General features: G+C 35.0%; 3 protein-coding genes across 4 annotated transcripts in view; 1 reads left to right on the forward strand and 2 right to left on the reverse strand.

The window, feature by feature from the left end:
• LOC113805950 (progranulin) overlaps positions 1-139 on the reverse strand; it is a 20,924-nt gene extending 20,785 nt beyond the window's left edge. The window contains exon 1 of the mRNA XM_027357035.2: positions 1-139. This exon is cut by the window's left edge and continues 184 nt beyond it. The gene's annotated coding sequence lies outside the window, so the exon portion shown is untranslated.
• Positions 140-928: 789 nt separating this feature from the next.
• Positions 929-11,777, forward strand: LOC113805952 (cytochrome b-245 chaperone 1). Its single transcript, XM_027357036.2, has 7 exons — positions 929-1,176; positions 4,509-4,550; positions 5,794-5,870; positions 6,328-6,476; positions 6,635-6,718; positions 7,100-7,235; positions 7,542-11,777. Exons 1-7 carry the CDS (start codon positions 1,098-1,100, stop codon positions 7,674-7,676), a joined length of 702 nt encoding a protein of 233 aa, XP_027212837.1. The 5' UTR covers positions 929-1,097; the 3' UTR covers positions 7,677-11,777.
• Positions 11,778-14,346: 2,569 nt separating this feature from the next.
• Positions 14,347-17,500, reverse strand: part of beg (malonyl-CoA-acyl carrier protein transacylase beg) — a 5,360-nt gene continuing 2,206 nt past the window's right edge. For both annotated transcript variants that reach the window (XM_027357037.2, XM_070139893.1), the window contains exons 2-9: positions 17,468-17,500; positions 17,205-17,349; positions 16,649-16,740; positions 16,305-16,479; positions 15,938-16,047; positions 15,392-15,609; positions 14,951-15,070; positions 14,347-14,762 (exon numbers count right to left, since the gene is read on the reverse strand). The exon at positions 17,468-17,500 is cut by the window's right edge and continues 129 nt beyond it. In XM_027357037.2, the coding sequence (XP_027212838.2) occupies positions 14,487-14,762; positions 14,951-15,070; positions 15,392-15,609; positions 15,938-16,047; positions 16,305-16,479; positions 16,649-16,740; positions 17,205-17,349; positions 17,468-17,500 (1,169 nt within the window). In that variant the 3' untranslated portion in view covers positions 14,347-14,486. The remainder of the gene's footprint in view (positions 14,763-14,950; positions 15,071-15,391; positions 15,610-15,937; positions 16,048-16,304; positions 16,480-16,648; positions 16,741-17,204; positions 17,350-17,467) is intronic.

Raw genomic sequence — 17,500 nt, forward strand, 5'->3', positions numbered from 1 at the left:
ACCCCGGTTCCAATACCCGCAACTCTTCCAACAGGACCCTCAGCCCGCCTCATTTGCTGAATGGGAGGCATCCAGCACTGTCATTACAGAGAACATTACCAGTGGGTAATGTCGGGTATAAGGCCAATGGCTGAACTGATATTTAGATAATTAAATCCGTACTTGATAAGATAAGCTGAAAGCTAATAAAAAATCTTATCAATATGGACCCTGCTTTACTCCTGACAGTTTTATCAGAAAATACATTCGAGATAAACAGTGATCTCACTTCATCAATGCATCTGATGTTATATTTCATTGCTGACACTAAATTAACTAGAAATGGATCCAAAATAAGCTCTTTTGATATTAGTTTAACAAAATGAAGAGAGAGAAAAAATTATGAAGAATAAGAAAGGTCTAATTCTGCAAGGCAAATCCCCCCCCCCCCAAGCATCACCTCTTTAGCCTCAAGCCCCCTTCTCCCTCATCTCCAACATCTCTTCATCTCCCCCTCCCAGCATCACCTTTTCATCCACAAACCCCCTTTTATCCAACCCCTCCGCGTCACCTTTTTATCCACAAACCTCCCCTCTCATCCCTAGCATCACCCCTTTATCCACAACTCCCCCTTATCCTCTCTTCGCGTTTCCCCTATATTTATCCACAAGCACTCTTCACCCCCTCCCCCCACGGCGCTCTTTTCTCTCCTCCCCCAGCATCACCTTCTTTATCCTTCTTCCCAACCCCTTGCTTCGCACTTATGTCCAGCGACCCTCTTCTCCTCCTCCCCTCTCGCGTCTCTATCCAAAAAAGAAAAAGAAAAAAAAAACTCCCCCCTCCGCGTCTCCACTTTCTCCTCAAATCCCCATTTTCCCTCCACTCTTACATCACCCTTTATCTACAACCCCCCCTCCCCCACTAGCATCACCCCGCTACCCTATCAACCCCCTCCCCCCTTCCCACTCCCTTCCCCGGCGTCGCCCTTCTACTTCTTTCTCCACAAACCACCTCCTCCCCCTCTTTCCCTCCTCCCTCCCCCCTCCCCCCGCGTCGCCCCTCATCAGCTGACAAATGTAAACAAACGCTCGAGAGACGACTATGACGAAGGGCGCAAGATGAACGTGGCTTTCAACAGTCCGGAACTTCTTCACCTCTCTGTGGCTCCTGGGACGAAGTCATGGAGTATTTTCGTCGGTGAATATCTCCTGTGTTGTTGAATGTTTGTGTGTGGGGTCTAGGTGTGGCGGTTGAGGTGTTTTTTGGGGTGAATTTCGGTGGTTGTGTGTTGGTGGACTTGTTGAGACAGGCTCGCGTGTGTGGAATGGAGGATGATGCTGTGTTTTTTTGTGTTGTGTTTGACTGAGCGAGGTTTTATTTCTTCGGAGTCTGATTGTGATAAATGGGTCTTTTGTAATTTTGATTTGTTACGAGGATTCTTGTCTTCCTCTTGGTTCTTCTTGGGAGGATAAAAATGATTGGTCACCCTTATTTGCATGTCATTTGCATAGCGGAAAACAGGCATTAACGACCTTTATGATAAGTTTTTATTACTTTTGCATTATCTTGGGATGCCTTTATGAATTTAGAGTAAAGAAAAGGCTGATTTATAAAAGCATAGGTTACAGTAAATAGTTGGAGTGGTAATGGAGAGCTGTTTTGACAGATGATTTTCTCATTATCATTTTTTTCATATTTATTCAGAATATTACTTAATGAAGGACTGTCATGGCTTTTGTGCTTTGTGCTCTAGGTTTTCTTCAGCAGACAACTTTATTGTGGCAACTTATGAGACCTAAGGAAATCACTTAATGCAATAGTTTCAGACACGTGTGTGACAAACCATGTAAATTCTAGTACTGGTGGTTTCCTTTTCCCCCTCTACTATTCATGTTTATAGTTTTTTTTCCTGAGAATGCCCCTTATACTCCAAAAACTTGAAAATGAACTATAAATTCAATATAGGCAACCCTCCCATGATAAGGCTACTACCCCCCAGTGCTGCTCTTGTATCCTCTAACCTAAACAACAAAGAATCCTCCTCGTATTCATGGCAAGATAGAGCTTTTGACAAGTTACCTTTGAAATGAAGAAGGCCTTTTCTCAACATATTAACCCATTTGTGGAGCACAGCTCAAGCAGAGCCTCATGAGAACTACACATCTTGTACAAAATCGTAGAAGGAATAGAATACCCCTCACATTGAGCCCTCTCTACATCTTCTAGATGTGCATTTGGAAGATCTGTGTGGTTGTGGACCATGTAGCACAGATCTTCACTGGAGGAAACACATACTTGTACTGTTTCATCTACACAGTACATGAATTGCATATGACATATAATGCTAATGCTAGTTTCACATGCTGGCTTCTTTCCATTCATGCTTCCATCATTACCTCCCCTGAAGTTGATTGTAACATGTCCTTGGGAACTGTGCTTGCTTTCTTAGTAGAGTGTGTTATTATTTTCATCGATCCAAGGGGCTGTACCCCAAGTACTGCACAGTATTTATGAATCTTCATCTTATAGGTCAGTGGGGAGGGCACTGCTTACTGCATTATTACTTTAAAGATGTTTTTTTAAAAACTTGCTTCCCTGTGATCAATCCTGCAGCCTGGCCTGCCATAGGTGACAATAGTCCTATGTGGGGTTCTAGTGAGTGCAGCCCCCTTCATTAGATAGAATTGTGACATTATACATATGTTAAATATTTTAACACAATTTCCCTTGGTAACCTTCATGCTCTCCCCTCCTAACGAGGCCAGGATTGTGGGGTATGGGGAGGTGTTTCTGTGGCATGCTTCGTATAGGTGTGAGTAGTAGAAAATGAGAAGAATCCATTGGATCCAGTATTGTTATTATCCATTGCAAGCAAGTGATTGAAACAATTACCAGAATCATTGTGTAAATCAGCCAGTTCTAACTAAATGTATACCTGTTTTTTCTGTTTTATTGTGACATCCCTTGAAACAATTGTTCACAGTATTACACTGCATTGTGAGAAGAAGGCTAAAATGGTATAAATTAAACCTTAAACTCTTTAATGGTAATATATTTCTTGATCTGTATACACTCCAGAAATGGAAGGACAGCTTTACATTAATGTCTGATACTGCCTATCCTAATGTTTTTGATTATTTGATTAGGTTACCAAGTTCACAAGCCTCTGGAAACTTGCTTATTATATTTCCTTCATTATATTTTTCTTATCATGTTCAAGATGTTTGTCACATGGAAAGTGATAAGACCAATAGTTTTTGGTTCAAGATTTTTTGTTTTCCCCAAAAAATTTTGCTATTATCGTCTAACCTCTCCCACTCTGGTGCCTAGTGCATTCTTACATGATGGCTCTACAGTACAAAATTTTTCTCGAGTTGGGAGAATGCTTTGCCTCCTATATATCTTCCTGATTTCAACTCTATTTCAGCACTTGTTTTATTTACTTTTTTTTCTTCAGGTAGCCATAATTAATTGAAGTGCAACAATTAATTCAAGTTTTTTTCCCAGTGCTATGAAAATTGATTCTGTTATGATTATTATTAATTTAAAATGCTGATAGCAGTGAATGATAGGAAGTACTAGGAAATTACTTGGAATCAAATGTATAAACACAATCACTGAACTAAAATCACAGTAGATATGGTTAGTATGGTATACCATCGCAGGACAAAGAGTTGAATGTGTATTTTTTTAAGTAATAAAGTTTAGTTTTATTAAAGTAGTCGTTATAATTTGCTGCAGACTGATTTTCTGTTGCTGCACTTTGATGTATCACTTATGATTATGAAAGAAAAGTTTATCAGTTATGATATCATAGTCTGGTAAATTTAGCAGTGTCTGAAAGAAAATAAATACAGTAAGAAAAGAACAACTCATATTTCAATTCTGTCTTCCTATGGCAGGAAAGAATAAAATGTCCGATGAGAGGTTAAGGTGGAAACATCGCAACTTATTACCTTTACTCTTTGAGCTTGCATATCATTTGATCAGTGTTCACATGTCCAGTATTTGTAGTTCTTAGTATTGTCTCCCCATATGTTAACTCAATGTCTCTAGGCTGGCTAAAATTGTGAAGAGGCCTTGTTTTGTGACTTTGATTCAGACCTGTGAGATAATAAGCCTTAATGCTATTTTTTTTACCTAATTTCTTTCAAAAACTCCCATCTTTTACAGAGCAAAGTCCACATGTGAAAGTGATTGGACTGAGATAATGAAGGCACGACATGTGTTACCAGTTAAATGGCCATTCTCAACATACATGACAAATGGGTACATATACCCTGGAGGCAATGAGTTCAAATATACTTAAATTAGATTTTCCAGAAGACAAAGTACATGTAGAAAGTCTTCAAACTCTACAAATCAAACAAATGTGAAGAGATTTTATCTATAAAGAATATAGGTTATATTGTTTCTATTTATATCATTTCTTTATGGCCAAGAAAGGAAAAATCTTCATAGGTACATCAAAAAGAAAAAGACAAATTCACAGAGTGATAGATTGTAATTTTTATGATTTTCATTTCCAGGTGTGATGTCCATTGGAATTGGTGCTTCATACTATAGCCCAGGTAATTTTACCTTTCATTTTGATGAATATTGTCTTTCTTATTGGCTTGAGCAAATGGATAGATTATAGATTGATGAATATTTAGGAAGTCTTTAAAGTTTGAAATTAGATTATTAAATATTATCAGTGAATTGATAATATAAGAATTTTTGGTGAATGAATATTATTGGGAACAGTGTGGACAGAAATCTTCCCTATGAACCATAGATCTCAAAATGTTTCCTTTGCTGGGAAATGGGTATTATAGCAGCTGTCTGTTACTGGATTTTTACTCATTTTTGTATAAAAGTTTGTTCAAATAGATCCTACACCTTTTTATTAAAGCATTGCTCTTTGATATGTTTTAGAATATGTATAACTTAACTCTGTATTCCAAATACGAATGGCTTAGATTGAAATGTAAAGTAAGAATACAAAAAAATTAAGAAATATCCAGAGAAAACAAATTGGAAATTCAGTTATTAGAGCCTTTGTGCAGTTGAAATGTGATTTGCCTGGGCATCCTTCTAACACTCATAATGGTACTCCTTGCCTGAAAAATGTAGCATAGAACACAAATGATATAAGACGACCGCTGAATGGGTCAAGTAGTACCCCAGAAAGTATCACTAATATATTATTTTTGTTTTCTTTATTGTTGTCACTAATGTATGAATTGACCTCGCAGTTTCAATATGTGAGCTTTTTACAATTAAAAAATTGGGAACCTATAGGCTTCATTGCATACTGTCCCCTTAAGTTTGCGAGTATGGATGAAAAGTGATGTGAATAATATATATAGATGGATAGATAGATGATGTTTAAAAAAAGATGGATGTATGGAAAAAAAAAATTGCTTTAGGGAACAACTTTAGAGTAATTAATTGAAATAATGTACATATTTGATTTCTTTTTGTTTTTAATTTTGGCTTGGTTTAGAAATAAGTGAGCCTTTGCAAAATGCTTTATATGGTGAGGGTGCTTTAGATAATAATGTAATTATTATATATTTTAAAGACTGCTGTTATGCAAAGAATCTAATCTTAGGCATTAATTGATTCAGAAAGAAAAAGATGATAAATCTGCAAAGATTTTGTGACTTCCTATTGTTACTTTAGAAAGTAAAAGATATGTATCAGTTTTCATTACCCATCACCGTTACAATAGACTGTGAATGATTGAACATAGTACTGTTTTAGAAAGCAAAGGATAAGTAGGAACTATCACTAACCAGTTTCATTTTCTTTTTCTTTTTTTCTTCCCAGATGACCATATTCTTATGAAGATTGCATATCTCACAGGATGTCTCATTCTTGGCCTCACATTCTTGGATGATTGGGAGGTAAAGTAACAGAGAGAGAAATTTAGGATTTTTAAAACTGTACATGACTGCATGTTCTCTTCAAGTCATTTTGGACTTTGTAAATGAAAACTGTAAGGATATATTTGTGTAGTTGGTTAAAGAAACGGAGGGATAAAAAGTTCGGGTGAAGTTTTTGGAGCTTGGTAGTATAGATAAGCTAATGATAATCATTGTAATGAAGGTAAGTGTAAATGAAGATCTTTATAAAGGAATATTAAGGTCATCCAGTGATTGTAGAATTAAAGTTTTATATAGAATTCTATAAATTCCTACGGAAATAAATAGAGCTTGATGCATGTGTATCAAAACAGTTATAAAGTTAAAATTCAAATAATCGTACAATATGCATTTTTAAAGAAACTCATTTATCAGTAATGCACATCTAAGACATCACTGAATATAGAGGTCAGTCATTTGATTCTACATTTTCCTCCAGGATTGTGTGTTTGACATCAAGAAAGGTCAAGTGACCATAACGAGACGCAATTGGTTTGAGTGGCTAACGAGCCGCTGTGCTGATCATAATACTCTCGTCCTAGATACAGGCTCGGTCATTGCAGTCACAGTTGTGCAAGGGAAAGGCGGGTAAGTGTAAATTTTGTTGGAACCTTATGAGGCGTATATGGTTGATGTCCTTTCCATAGCAAATTAATTCTTTGTTATATTGAATATGTGATAATTCCAGTTTGATAGGTAGTGGTATATATACAGAATCATGTTTTAATATTTTTCCTCTTGGACAGACACAAAGATGGCTATCAAGTTGCAATGGTTTTAAGAGCTGGAGGAACAATGCCACTTTCAGAAACAAGTGCAGGTGGGAAAAGGTAAGCAAAATGAAAAAGTTTTTTTAATACTTCTTATTTTGTATAGTTTTTTTTTTTCTTTTTTATTCTTGTCATTTTGTACTTGAATATGCTCATATACTAGTATCAAAGCAGGACAATACTCTAGGGTATTGCTTTCACTTTCTTAAGAAGACTAGTTGAAGCATCCATTTATACCTAGGAAATGCTATATCAGGGTAAACAGGGGAAATATGTAAGAGTGGTAGTTGATTCTTTAGTTACTGAGTAGTTGTGGAGCCATCTATTTGTAAACAATCAATTATGTAAAATCACACTGGATATGGCATTTATGACATACCATCGTAACACAAAGGGTTTAACCATATATTCATGTTTCTGTGTACCTTCCTAATCATACAGCGAACAAGAGCACCTCGCTAAGAAAGTGCGAGACTTCTTGTCACTGGATCGAGTTGAATCCGTCAGAAATGTGTGGAACGACTGGTCGGAGAGTGATGAAGAGGACTTCCTTATGGTTCCTCAGCCACCATTTGAGGTATTGCTTTAATATATCTTCTTGACTTTTACTGGGTCACCCTGGTGAATATGATACAAACTTTCATTTTTTTCTTAGAGGTTTCCAGTGACAAAAACAATGTTGTTTTAAAGGGGAGGATAGTTATGGTTCATTTGATAACTATGTTATTGTTATTGATAGTTATGTATTGATTGCATATTTGCCTGTATATACGTTTTTTCTGTATATATTTGCTTATTAATTAATCCTCTTATTTGTATAATTATTGTAATAATACATTTTCATTGTCTATTACCTCTTTAAAATATTTACATTTCCCCACAGGTTGAAAGTTTAAAGGGTAGTGGAAATATAAATTTTGAGGACATTAAATTAGAAAATGAACGTGTTGTACAGCAAGGGGAGAGTGATGAGATGGACACTTCCAGCAGTGATGAGGAGCTGTACGATGATCTGTGAGCTCTGCCAATAGAGGAAGGAGGTGTATAAGTGCTTCGTTGTTGTGTTCTGTGATTCAAAAGCCATGAAATACACTATCAGTGACATGCTTCCCTCTGTGCTGTCCTTGTCACTTCTTTAGGTGGGGACAACCTGTTGAAGTATACTCATAATGAGTATACATAGTGATGTTCTTTTTATTTGTATGTATACATAATGTATCTGCTAATGGTGACTCTATACCACTGTGCCATTATCCTCAGTAACTTTGTCTGCACCTTCTTTACCATGATTGTAAAAGGTTTGTATCAAGACTCAGGTTCTTTGTGTCAGTAAGCAAAAGATGAAAGTTATGTATTGGATTTTTTTGACTGATTGTAATGATATACCAAAAGATTAAGGATGATAATGTCTTGCATTATCTGGTGGAAGAGTAGTAGATGAAACAGTTCCTAATTTCTAAGAAAAAATATGGTGCTTTTATATTCTCTGTTTGAAGTTTCCTCTCTCGTTGTCATTAGAGAAAGAAGGCAAGCACATGTCCTCAAATTACGGAAAGACTTCAGTTGACAAGGATATGTATCATTTGTGTTTGCATATTTGTTTTAAAAAAGTGTGAATGTATTGGAAAATCATGTGTGCCAGAGAGAGGCATATTTCCTTTTGATTGTAAAGTATATCATGAAATGTATGCATGGAAGATAAGTTCTTGCCCAAAGTTACTTAAAGACTTTACTCATGAGTGAAGTGAGTGTGGGAGCATGCATGTTTGCTTGCCTGTGTGCATCTGTGCATGCATGTATGTATGTGCACTTCTTTGTGCACACTGAAATAATGAAACTGCCAGCACAATGATCTGTCAATACTTGTTGTACTGTAGTTCTCATGTAGTAACTAAACTCTATGTGCAGACAAAGGTTAACTCTGAAGTTGTGAAAGGAATGATAAATATTGCATTTTTAATGCATTTTTGGTGCACCTTTTTCATTTTGAAGTACATTTAGTTTCTTTCATATGGTGATTCACATTTTTATTTTTTTACTGAATTCTTTGTTATCGTGTGCAATATGTTTGCCTTGTACTGAACTCCTCTCATATATATGAGATATAATTGTAGTTTTCAATTTAAGCAGTTTGAGTTTTGTTTTCATTCATTTACTTTAATGATTATTTTATTTAGATTTTTATCATTATTACTTTTCAGTAATTATGGTTGGTAACAATTGTATTATGTTCATGTTATCTCTAAATTGGAGTCTGTTCATCACCCTTCTTGATTTGTTTCATGTTCTATGCAAGGACAGAAAATCATTGATGTGATTTTACTACTCCATTTGAATCTTCCAAAATTGCCCTCTAAGAGATAAGTTGTGGCTGGTGTTTTGACTTTTTATATTTTGCAGTTGGGATTAGCCATTTTTTTCATCTTTGGAACAACAGAACATTTTTGAAGGTTGACAGGTAAGATGTCAAAAATTACTTTGAGGAACACTACTGATGCCAGTTTTTGGCTAAATATTTTTTACGGCAAAGTGAAATTAGTCACTTTAAGTGTTGGTATTAATTGATTGGTTGACTTTTTTTTCTGTTGTGGATTGAATGGGAAGTTTTTTTTTCAGTCTCTGTAATGTAATAAACAGAGATGAAAATCTTCAGAAAATTTAGTGTTTTAATGAAGATATAGTTAAATGGTGCCTTTCTATTTTATTTATTTTCCATGGAAATGGAAAATGTTTTGTATAAGATTGAAATAGATAGTATTGCTTTAACTGTCTGAGAACTGACTTATTTTCTGATTATTTTCAATGTAATCTCTTTCTCGAGAAACAAATTACAGGCCTGAATATATATATTTTTTGTAGAGCACATATAAAGGAAGCTGGGCAGATACTGTTAAATGGCTCTTGGATATATATATTTTTTTCAATTTTGATTGTATGATTATTGTTATAATTTTTTTGGGGGTGACTTTTATATGTCTTTGCTTAAAACTAATTTAATCTCTAGGCATTAACTTATGATTGTAAAGCAATAATATGATTTGTCTTCTGGTTTATCTAACTGAAATTTAGAAATATTTGTAGTATACATTCTAGTAACTGAATATGATAAGATATTTTGATAACAAGTGTTAGGTATTAAGTGTTTCTACATTTGCATTATGCAAAGACTGGTAAGAGGAAATGTATTTTCTTTATAATTAAAGAAAAAACAAACCAACAAAAAAAAAAAAGTGTATTTAAGCTTAAAATTATTTTCTCATCTAGGTAATGATTAAGATTAGATATCAGATGCTAGCATAAGAATTTAGATAGATAACCTTGTAAGATAAATCAAAATATTAGTTGTAACTGGTTATAATGCTTTAAGATTGAAAAGTAAAAACAATTTTTTTTCAATTTACGTCTTAATTCAGCTCTGCGCGATTTGTTTGTCACGTGATTATTTTTTAGACTATTAGATAGGCAGATGTGAACTTAATTATGTAATATCATTGCCACACAGGTGTTCAGTTTTTATCCTATTTGTTACTTTTTTTCTTTCATTTTTTCTTTTCCTACCCCTAGCCCCTACTAGAATGCCGTTTAGAATGCATCCTAACAGAGCGTAGGTTTAATCACCTGCTATATACAAAGCATACCGTGCATCTTCTTTACTTAAAAAATCTTGTGTCTCTTCATCCCACAGTAAAGTGGTTACTGAATTGAGTGAAGCTTCTCGGAATTATTTATCCGGCCTGTGTTGTGTTTCTGTTTGCATTTTATAGTACACTTTTTCGTATGCGATTTCATTTTTGAATTGAATGTGTGAATTTGTCTCACTGTCCATGTACTCATAGTTGCACTAGGTTTTTTTCTCTCTCTCTTTTTTTTTCAGGTGAGAAAGATGTAAGTGAGGTGCTCTTCAGTATTTCACCTTTCAGCCTATATCAGATATTACATAGGTGCAATTAGCTCTTGGACACCCTTTTGAAAATATTTTGAAAAATGATCGAAATCAACCCTTTGTTGACAGTAGTATTGCAATTGTTTCTTCCCGTATTGAATCTTCCTATGCCATATTCATTCCTGTTGATACCTTTGTCATCAAGAACTGTTGGTTTTGATTCAAGTATGTTTCTGAATGCTGTGATTTTGCTGTCTTTGCTTTGGCTTTCATATCATTTCTGATTTTAGGCTTAGGAAAGGGAATAGGGTTTGTGCATTCAAAGACTATAAATGCATACTTTTCCTTCATATTATCCCAGTAAGGAAGTAATCATAGATGGCTGTGATCAAATATAATTAATAATATTTACAGTATTTCAGCAAGTAAATGTGTATCTGTTCCCATTTTTCCTTTCATGTTAGTTGCCTGTTCAACAGAGGATATACAGTATATAATAATTAAATTTAGAATGAAGAACAGAAACTGTGGTGCATAGTGGTGATATTGCATGGATGCTGTGGCTTAGTCTTGGAGCGGAAAATTTAAAAGTATTGATAATGCATCAAATCTATAAGGACTACTTTGAGTTTGAACACATTAAACCATAAACCACCAGCCCTTTTGTTTGTGCTTTTTAAATCCATGGTGTATTTTTAATTCCGTAAAAGGCACACTGTGTTTTCAAAATTTTAAAGGTAGATCAGGCAAGAAAATAAGATCTAAAAACAGTAACCTTATGCAAGACGCACCACTTTTGCATGCCAGTTTCTTGCCAGGTTGCCCGTCACTATCTACAGTGGTTTTGTAATATCTTTGAAATTGTTGTACTACTATACAATGAATAACTATTGTATAAAATAATTGTTTCTTGAGGCAGCCACTATTTTTTTAAGCAATAGGGAATAACAGCAACAGAGAATAATTGTAAAATCATATGTATGTATACTGTAGATGAACATTTTGATATTTTGAAAAAGAATTAATTACTACTAAGATAAGTAGGTGTAATTGTATTCAAATTTCATGATATTGTATTTGCAGAATGCAGACTCGAAAGCAATTAATAATGATCATTAGTTTAGCATGAAATACTTTATTAAGGAAGCTTTACTTTGTATGTAAGTGTAGTATGGTGCTGATGTTTTTTATGTAAGCATTGCCTCTTAATAAAAAAAAAAAGAAATAAAATAAAAATTTACTTCACCTGAATTGAAGATAATTTTTTTTTTTTTTTTTTTACATTTCAAATATTTGTATATTTATTTTACTCTTCAAAAATTTGACCATTAGTTGTACATATTTGTCCTTTAATAGAAATTGCTATTGGCATAAAAGTATTAGAAACCTGTTTGACTACCTGATTGATTTGTATAATTAAAAAGCACAAATTCAGCAGAAATGAGAGCTCATCATTTTATGGTAATATTTTAGCCCTCTGAACTGACCCGATTAGTGTGACATACAATGTTTGCTAGAGATTGAGGCGACTGATATGTGACAGATGCTCTAGGGATTTCAGTCATATATTGAGTAATGCTACTATTTTCTAAAGCTTTCATTTATGGCATGCTATGAGGAAGGCCAGATGTCTTAAATACAATGTTCTTGTTATGTTGTATTTCAAGTGATGTATTGTAATGTATTAAGTGACGTATGGCTTTCCTTTTTCAGATTTAGATGCTTTCTTAAGAATTTGCATCCAATACCTAAGATGATAGTAGACTGTTTTCTTTGCACAGACTCCATGTCATATCTGTAGATAGTTTATAACTTAATGCAATAACAAAAACATGAAGTAGCATTTTGTTATGCAATTTTTTTATATTTTCATATTAACCCACCCGCGCCGGGGTACATTTTGTAGCCAAAATTAAAAAAATCCGGGAAGCTACAAAATCGGCGGGCGGAGCTTCCCCGGAGTCTGTCCGCCCGCCCGGCCGCCCGCCGCTTTTGCCGCGGAGCACGGCTCCGAGACAGCATCGCACTGGCGGGCAGCCCGAAACTCTTTATTTTTTCCTTGTGTCTCATATATGTGACACCCGGGACGGATGGGTTAAATACACCCTCTGTCTCTGGTCATGGAAGGTAGGAATAGGACCCTGACCATGGAAATGATGTCCTCCATAGAACCAGTGCTCTTCCAGTCATGGCTCACAGACGGTACATTCCACAGTCATTTACCAAAGGAAATAATGCAAGCCCCTTCCTAAATGCCCACCGAGTCATATCTTCCTACAAATACTTGGTGCACTCAAGGTGTGTCATTCTTGTCACACTTGCACAATAGCATATTCTGGTCACATGGCCCTCAGCCATTTTTTCATGGTGTGATGGTCATGGCACCCTGATCTAAGGGGTTACAAATTGCCTTGTGTGAATTCCTTGCTCTGTGGTCACCCAAAGCCAATGTGAATCACTTAATTTTAAGAGTATATAGTTATCAGATCAAGAAAATATCATCAGTGCTGATTTCTTAAATTAAACATAATCTTGGTTTGATTTCTACTTAATCTTTCTTATAAAGCTGGAAAAGTATTACCTGTTTTCTTCTTTTAAATTTTTATCACATATTCTGAGAAAAAAGGGAGTATGTGAAGCGCTCTCATGTTCAGAACCTGAATGAGAAATTCTGTATGTATCTAATGCAGTGTAGCAAAAAAAAAAAAAAAAAAAAAAAAAAAGAAGAAGAAGAAGAACAAAAGCTTGACCACTTTTCATTATAATTCAGTTTTCTCACATGAAAACACATAATCTTGGAGAGTTATAAGAATACAAGATGTAAACAAAAAGAAGTAGCAGAATTGTTTCCTGATAATTTTTTCCAAATAAAATGCATCTAACACATTTTAATCAGTCAAAAAATACAGGAAGAGACTCTTCTCCTTTTCCTGATTTTACTTGGGTCATAATTTGATTGGTGAACAAGGAACTGGTCTCTTTACATTCAGACTGTGATTAGGGTTGGTCTGTTCCACTTTTTTGATTTCTGCATTTTTTCATGAAAGAAATAAAAAGACAATTCTGGAGATGAATAAAAAAGAGGGGCAATAAACACCTCAATCACAGTTCTTCTGAATAAAATGCATTTAATTCCACTTCACGAGCCAAAAATTACAACATATCCCATAACTCAATATGCTGAGAAAAAAAAGGGATTTTGACCTTCCTAATGTAATTTCCGAGAAAATATATTATGAATATCTTATTACTCCAACTTATATATCATTGTATTTTTATTGAAATACAATAAATATTTAATATAAATAAATGCATTATGTATAAGTTGGTATCCTGTCAAATTCAAATATAAGGCACATTTTTTTTCTTTTTAATACTCAAATTTTTTGAGCAATAAAGATGAGACTGGACTGAAATGGAATGAAAATGATCAGGATGTATATCTGGTCTAATTTCTTCATATTTTCCATGAAAGGAAGAAATATGGCAAAGAAAAATAGCATCTTTTCATGTTTGGAAAACTGCAGTTTAGCAGAGCAATAGCATGATATGAGATCAACATTGAAAAAAAGTTGAAGCCATGATATCCTAAATACTGTCTGAATTAAAGGAGATTAATGCCATTTTTACAGGTCAGCAATTACAATAACTAGTTTTCTTTGTTCTATATTAGTTCTGCATTACATAAAATTCTAATAAGGTTAAATATGAAAATATGATATAGGAGATTTAAACTTCCTAAGACTTTTTTATATATGGAATAAAAGGCTTCTTGCTACTGTAGAAAAAAATGAAGAGGCTTACATAATTTACACATTTTATTAACTAACTCTGTACACTTGAGATTTGTTTCTGCTTTCAGTTTCTGTTGCATGTAGTTATTATTTTTTCTTTCTCTCTTAAAAAAAAAGTATATACACACAATTAGCATATTTTAAGAGTAATTTATGCCTCTATAGCAGAACAAGAATCAAAGGCTTTGGCATTACACATTTTCAGAATAGCCTTTAAGGATTTACCAGGTCCACATTCGAAAGTCAGTGGAAAAGCAGTTCCTCTGTTTCTCTCATACAAAATGTGCATTGTTTGCTCCCATTTAACTGGTTTGCAAATTTGTCTTGGCAGCTGCTTTTTGACCTGTTCCGCATCCTTGTAATACTTGCCGTCGATGTTGGAGTGGACTGGAATGAGCGGGTTTTCCACGGTTATTGTGTTTAAAACCTGTCAAGAGAGGAGGAAAATAGCATGTGTTATTCTGAAGAGGATTTTTTTCATCTTTTTCTGAATTTTGTCTGGATATGAAATATCTTTCCTTTTTGTACCATCATTAATAGGAGCCAAAAATAATGTACCATCATCAATAGGAGCCAAAGATAATCTGAGATACTATAAAATGCCTTGTTCTTCACCTTCTTAAGTGCTGAGATGGCAGGCAACATGAGATCTGTGTGGAAGGCCCCTGAAACTGGCAATCGCTTGAGACGTTTCAGGCGGAAGTCAGCTTTGTTCTCCTCAATGAAAGACAAAGCCTGGGGACAAAGCAAAAAGCAAGTGATTCTATACATTACTTTTTCCTTTTAAGAGCTGAGAATCTACAAAATCTAATTCTGAACGAAAAGAAATGTAAATGGAAGTGCAATATCCATACACACAAGAAACAGTCAATAAAAACAGCAAAAGATAAATGCCATATAAACAAAACATCAAGGAAAATGAAAATGAAAGTAACTGGATCAAAAAGGAGGCAGGAACAATGAACATTGCACTGAACTTATTTTCTCACAAAAAGAAAAAGGAAAAAGAAAGAAAATATACATACATATAAATATCTACAAAACAGAACAACTTACTTCCTCATTTCCAGCAACCACTTTACAGTGTGGGTAGAGGTAGCTTGCAATACGACAGTCTGCTTCCGTTAATCCCTGTCTCTGGCAAAATTCCTTGGCGACTGAGCATGCGAATCCCAACCGCGAATCAGGACCATAAAAAACGGTCATCATGCCGCTTGGAACAATTTCTGATGCTAGCTGCATGGCTTCGGCCCGTACCTTCACCAATCTTATGGCTATAAAATGTAATTTATTCTCATATCTAAATATGATTTTTTTTTCTTTTTTTCAATGTTTAATGTTTTGTAAGATACAGGAGAGTTAAATAAATCAAACTCTTATAGACAATATCTAAAAGTAGGTATGAAGTGAGAAGCAGCACCAAATATTTCTGTTAGATATGACAGTCTTTAAACTAGTACCAAACAACTAGTCAATATCAACAATATAAGGCATTACAAAAAATCATATTCCTACTACTTGCATTAAAAAGTAGTATTTTTACCTTCGGAAAACTGTTATCCTTAATCAACTACATTCTGCTGTTTGCAAAATACAACCTACCATCCTCGAAAGAAAAAACACCAGCGAATGTAAGCGCAGTAATTTCTCCAACACTAAATCCTGCAGCACCAATGCAAGACTCCAAGGCAGCTGGGTTCTCTTCCCGTAGTCTAAGAAAATTGCGCAAGAAGAAAGATAAGAAAAAGTAGCCTCATACGGACTTTGAATTTACGATTTACAATAGTGTGGAGTAAAAAATGTCATTCTAGAAGTATATGTGACATATTAGTTGCATATTCAATGCATAATATATATGCTTAATGAATCCTTAGCAAATCTATTACATAATTCAAGATGACAGGGAAATCTACAACTTCAATCAAATGTAAATAACAAAGCTAATTAAATATACTCTGTGAATATTTACTTTTCAACTGCAGCTAAAGATGACACAACAATGGCTGGCTGTTGATAAATGGTTTTACTAAGCTGCTTTGATGGGCCAGAGAGACAAATCTCAAGGAGGTCGTAGCCAAGGATCTGTGAGGCTACTTCATACATCTCATTTACGTTTGGATACTTCAGTAGCTCCTTACCCATTCCTGTGGAAAAAATGAAATAAAATATAATAAATCTGGATGATATACAGTGTACAAGATGGTATCAGACAGAGCTTGGATATACAGAAATAAAAAACAACATAGTGTGCAGAATTAACAATAAAAATATTGCCTGCAGTGTATAACAGGCAATGAGTCACACATTACTCACCTACATATTGTGTACCTTGACCTGGAAATAATAATACTGATGTTTCACGGGGATCCACTTTTGGCCTTCTGGAATTCTTTGCTTGACTTTGTCTGCAGCATGGAAAGAGGAGCAATACAGGTAAGTAAATAAATGTGTACATAAATAAACAGGCTCACAAGATTAATGACTTACATATATCATATCAAATCACGTGCCTGCCCTAAGAATGATATTCCCTTATTGAAGATTATGATCAGACATTACTAAGTACAAGATCAATCCAATGCAAAATGTACAAAATTTATCTTCACAGCAGCCAAAAACACAAACACAAACACACACACACATACACGCACGCACGCACACACGCACACACACACACACACACACACACACACACACACACACACACACACACACACACACACACACACACACACACACACACACACACACACACATGCACGCACGCACGCACGCACGCAGGCACGCACGCAGGCACGCACGCAGGCACGCACGCAGGCACGCAGGCACGCACGCACGCACGCACTCACACACACACACACATACATACTTAAAGTTACTCTTGTGTGGATAGGGTCCTTCTGTCCACAAATCCTCATGAGTCTGTGGCTCTTGCTCACTGTAGGTTGTTGCATTGTCCAGCAGTTCCTTGGGAGATTCTCTTCCATAAGTATCCTCTGTGACAGTCACTGTACCTGCACCAGAACAAAAAAAAATCAGAATGTTTCTAGGAATTTCTATATATGCAAAAGATCCTACACTGCATTCATCTATAAATTATATATGAATTTAAATGGCTGAACTCATCTTTACCTCCATCAAAGGGTTTCCTTGAAGCACCCCGAG

The sequence above is a fragment of the Penaeus vannamei genome, chromosome 26 (genome assembly GCF_042767895.1).
Source record: "Penaeus vannamei isolate JL-2024 chromosome 26, ASM4276789v1, whole genome shotgun sequence".
In the NCBI taxonomy this organism is placed as follows: domain Eukaryota; kingdom Metazoa; phylum Arthropoda; class Malacostraca; order Decapoda; family Penaeidae; genus Penaeus; species Penaeus vannamei.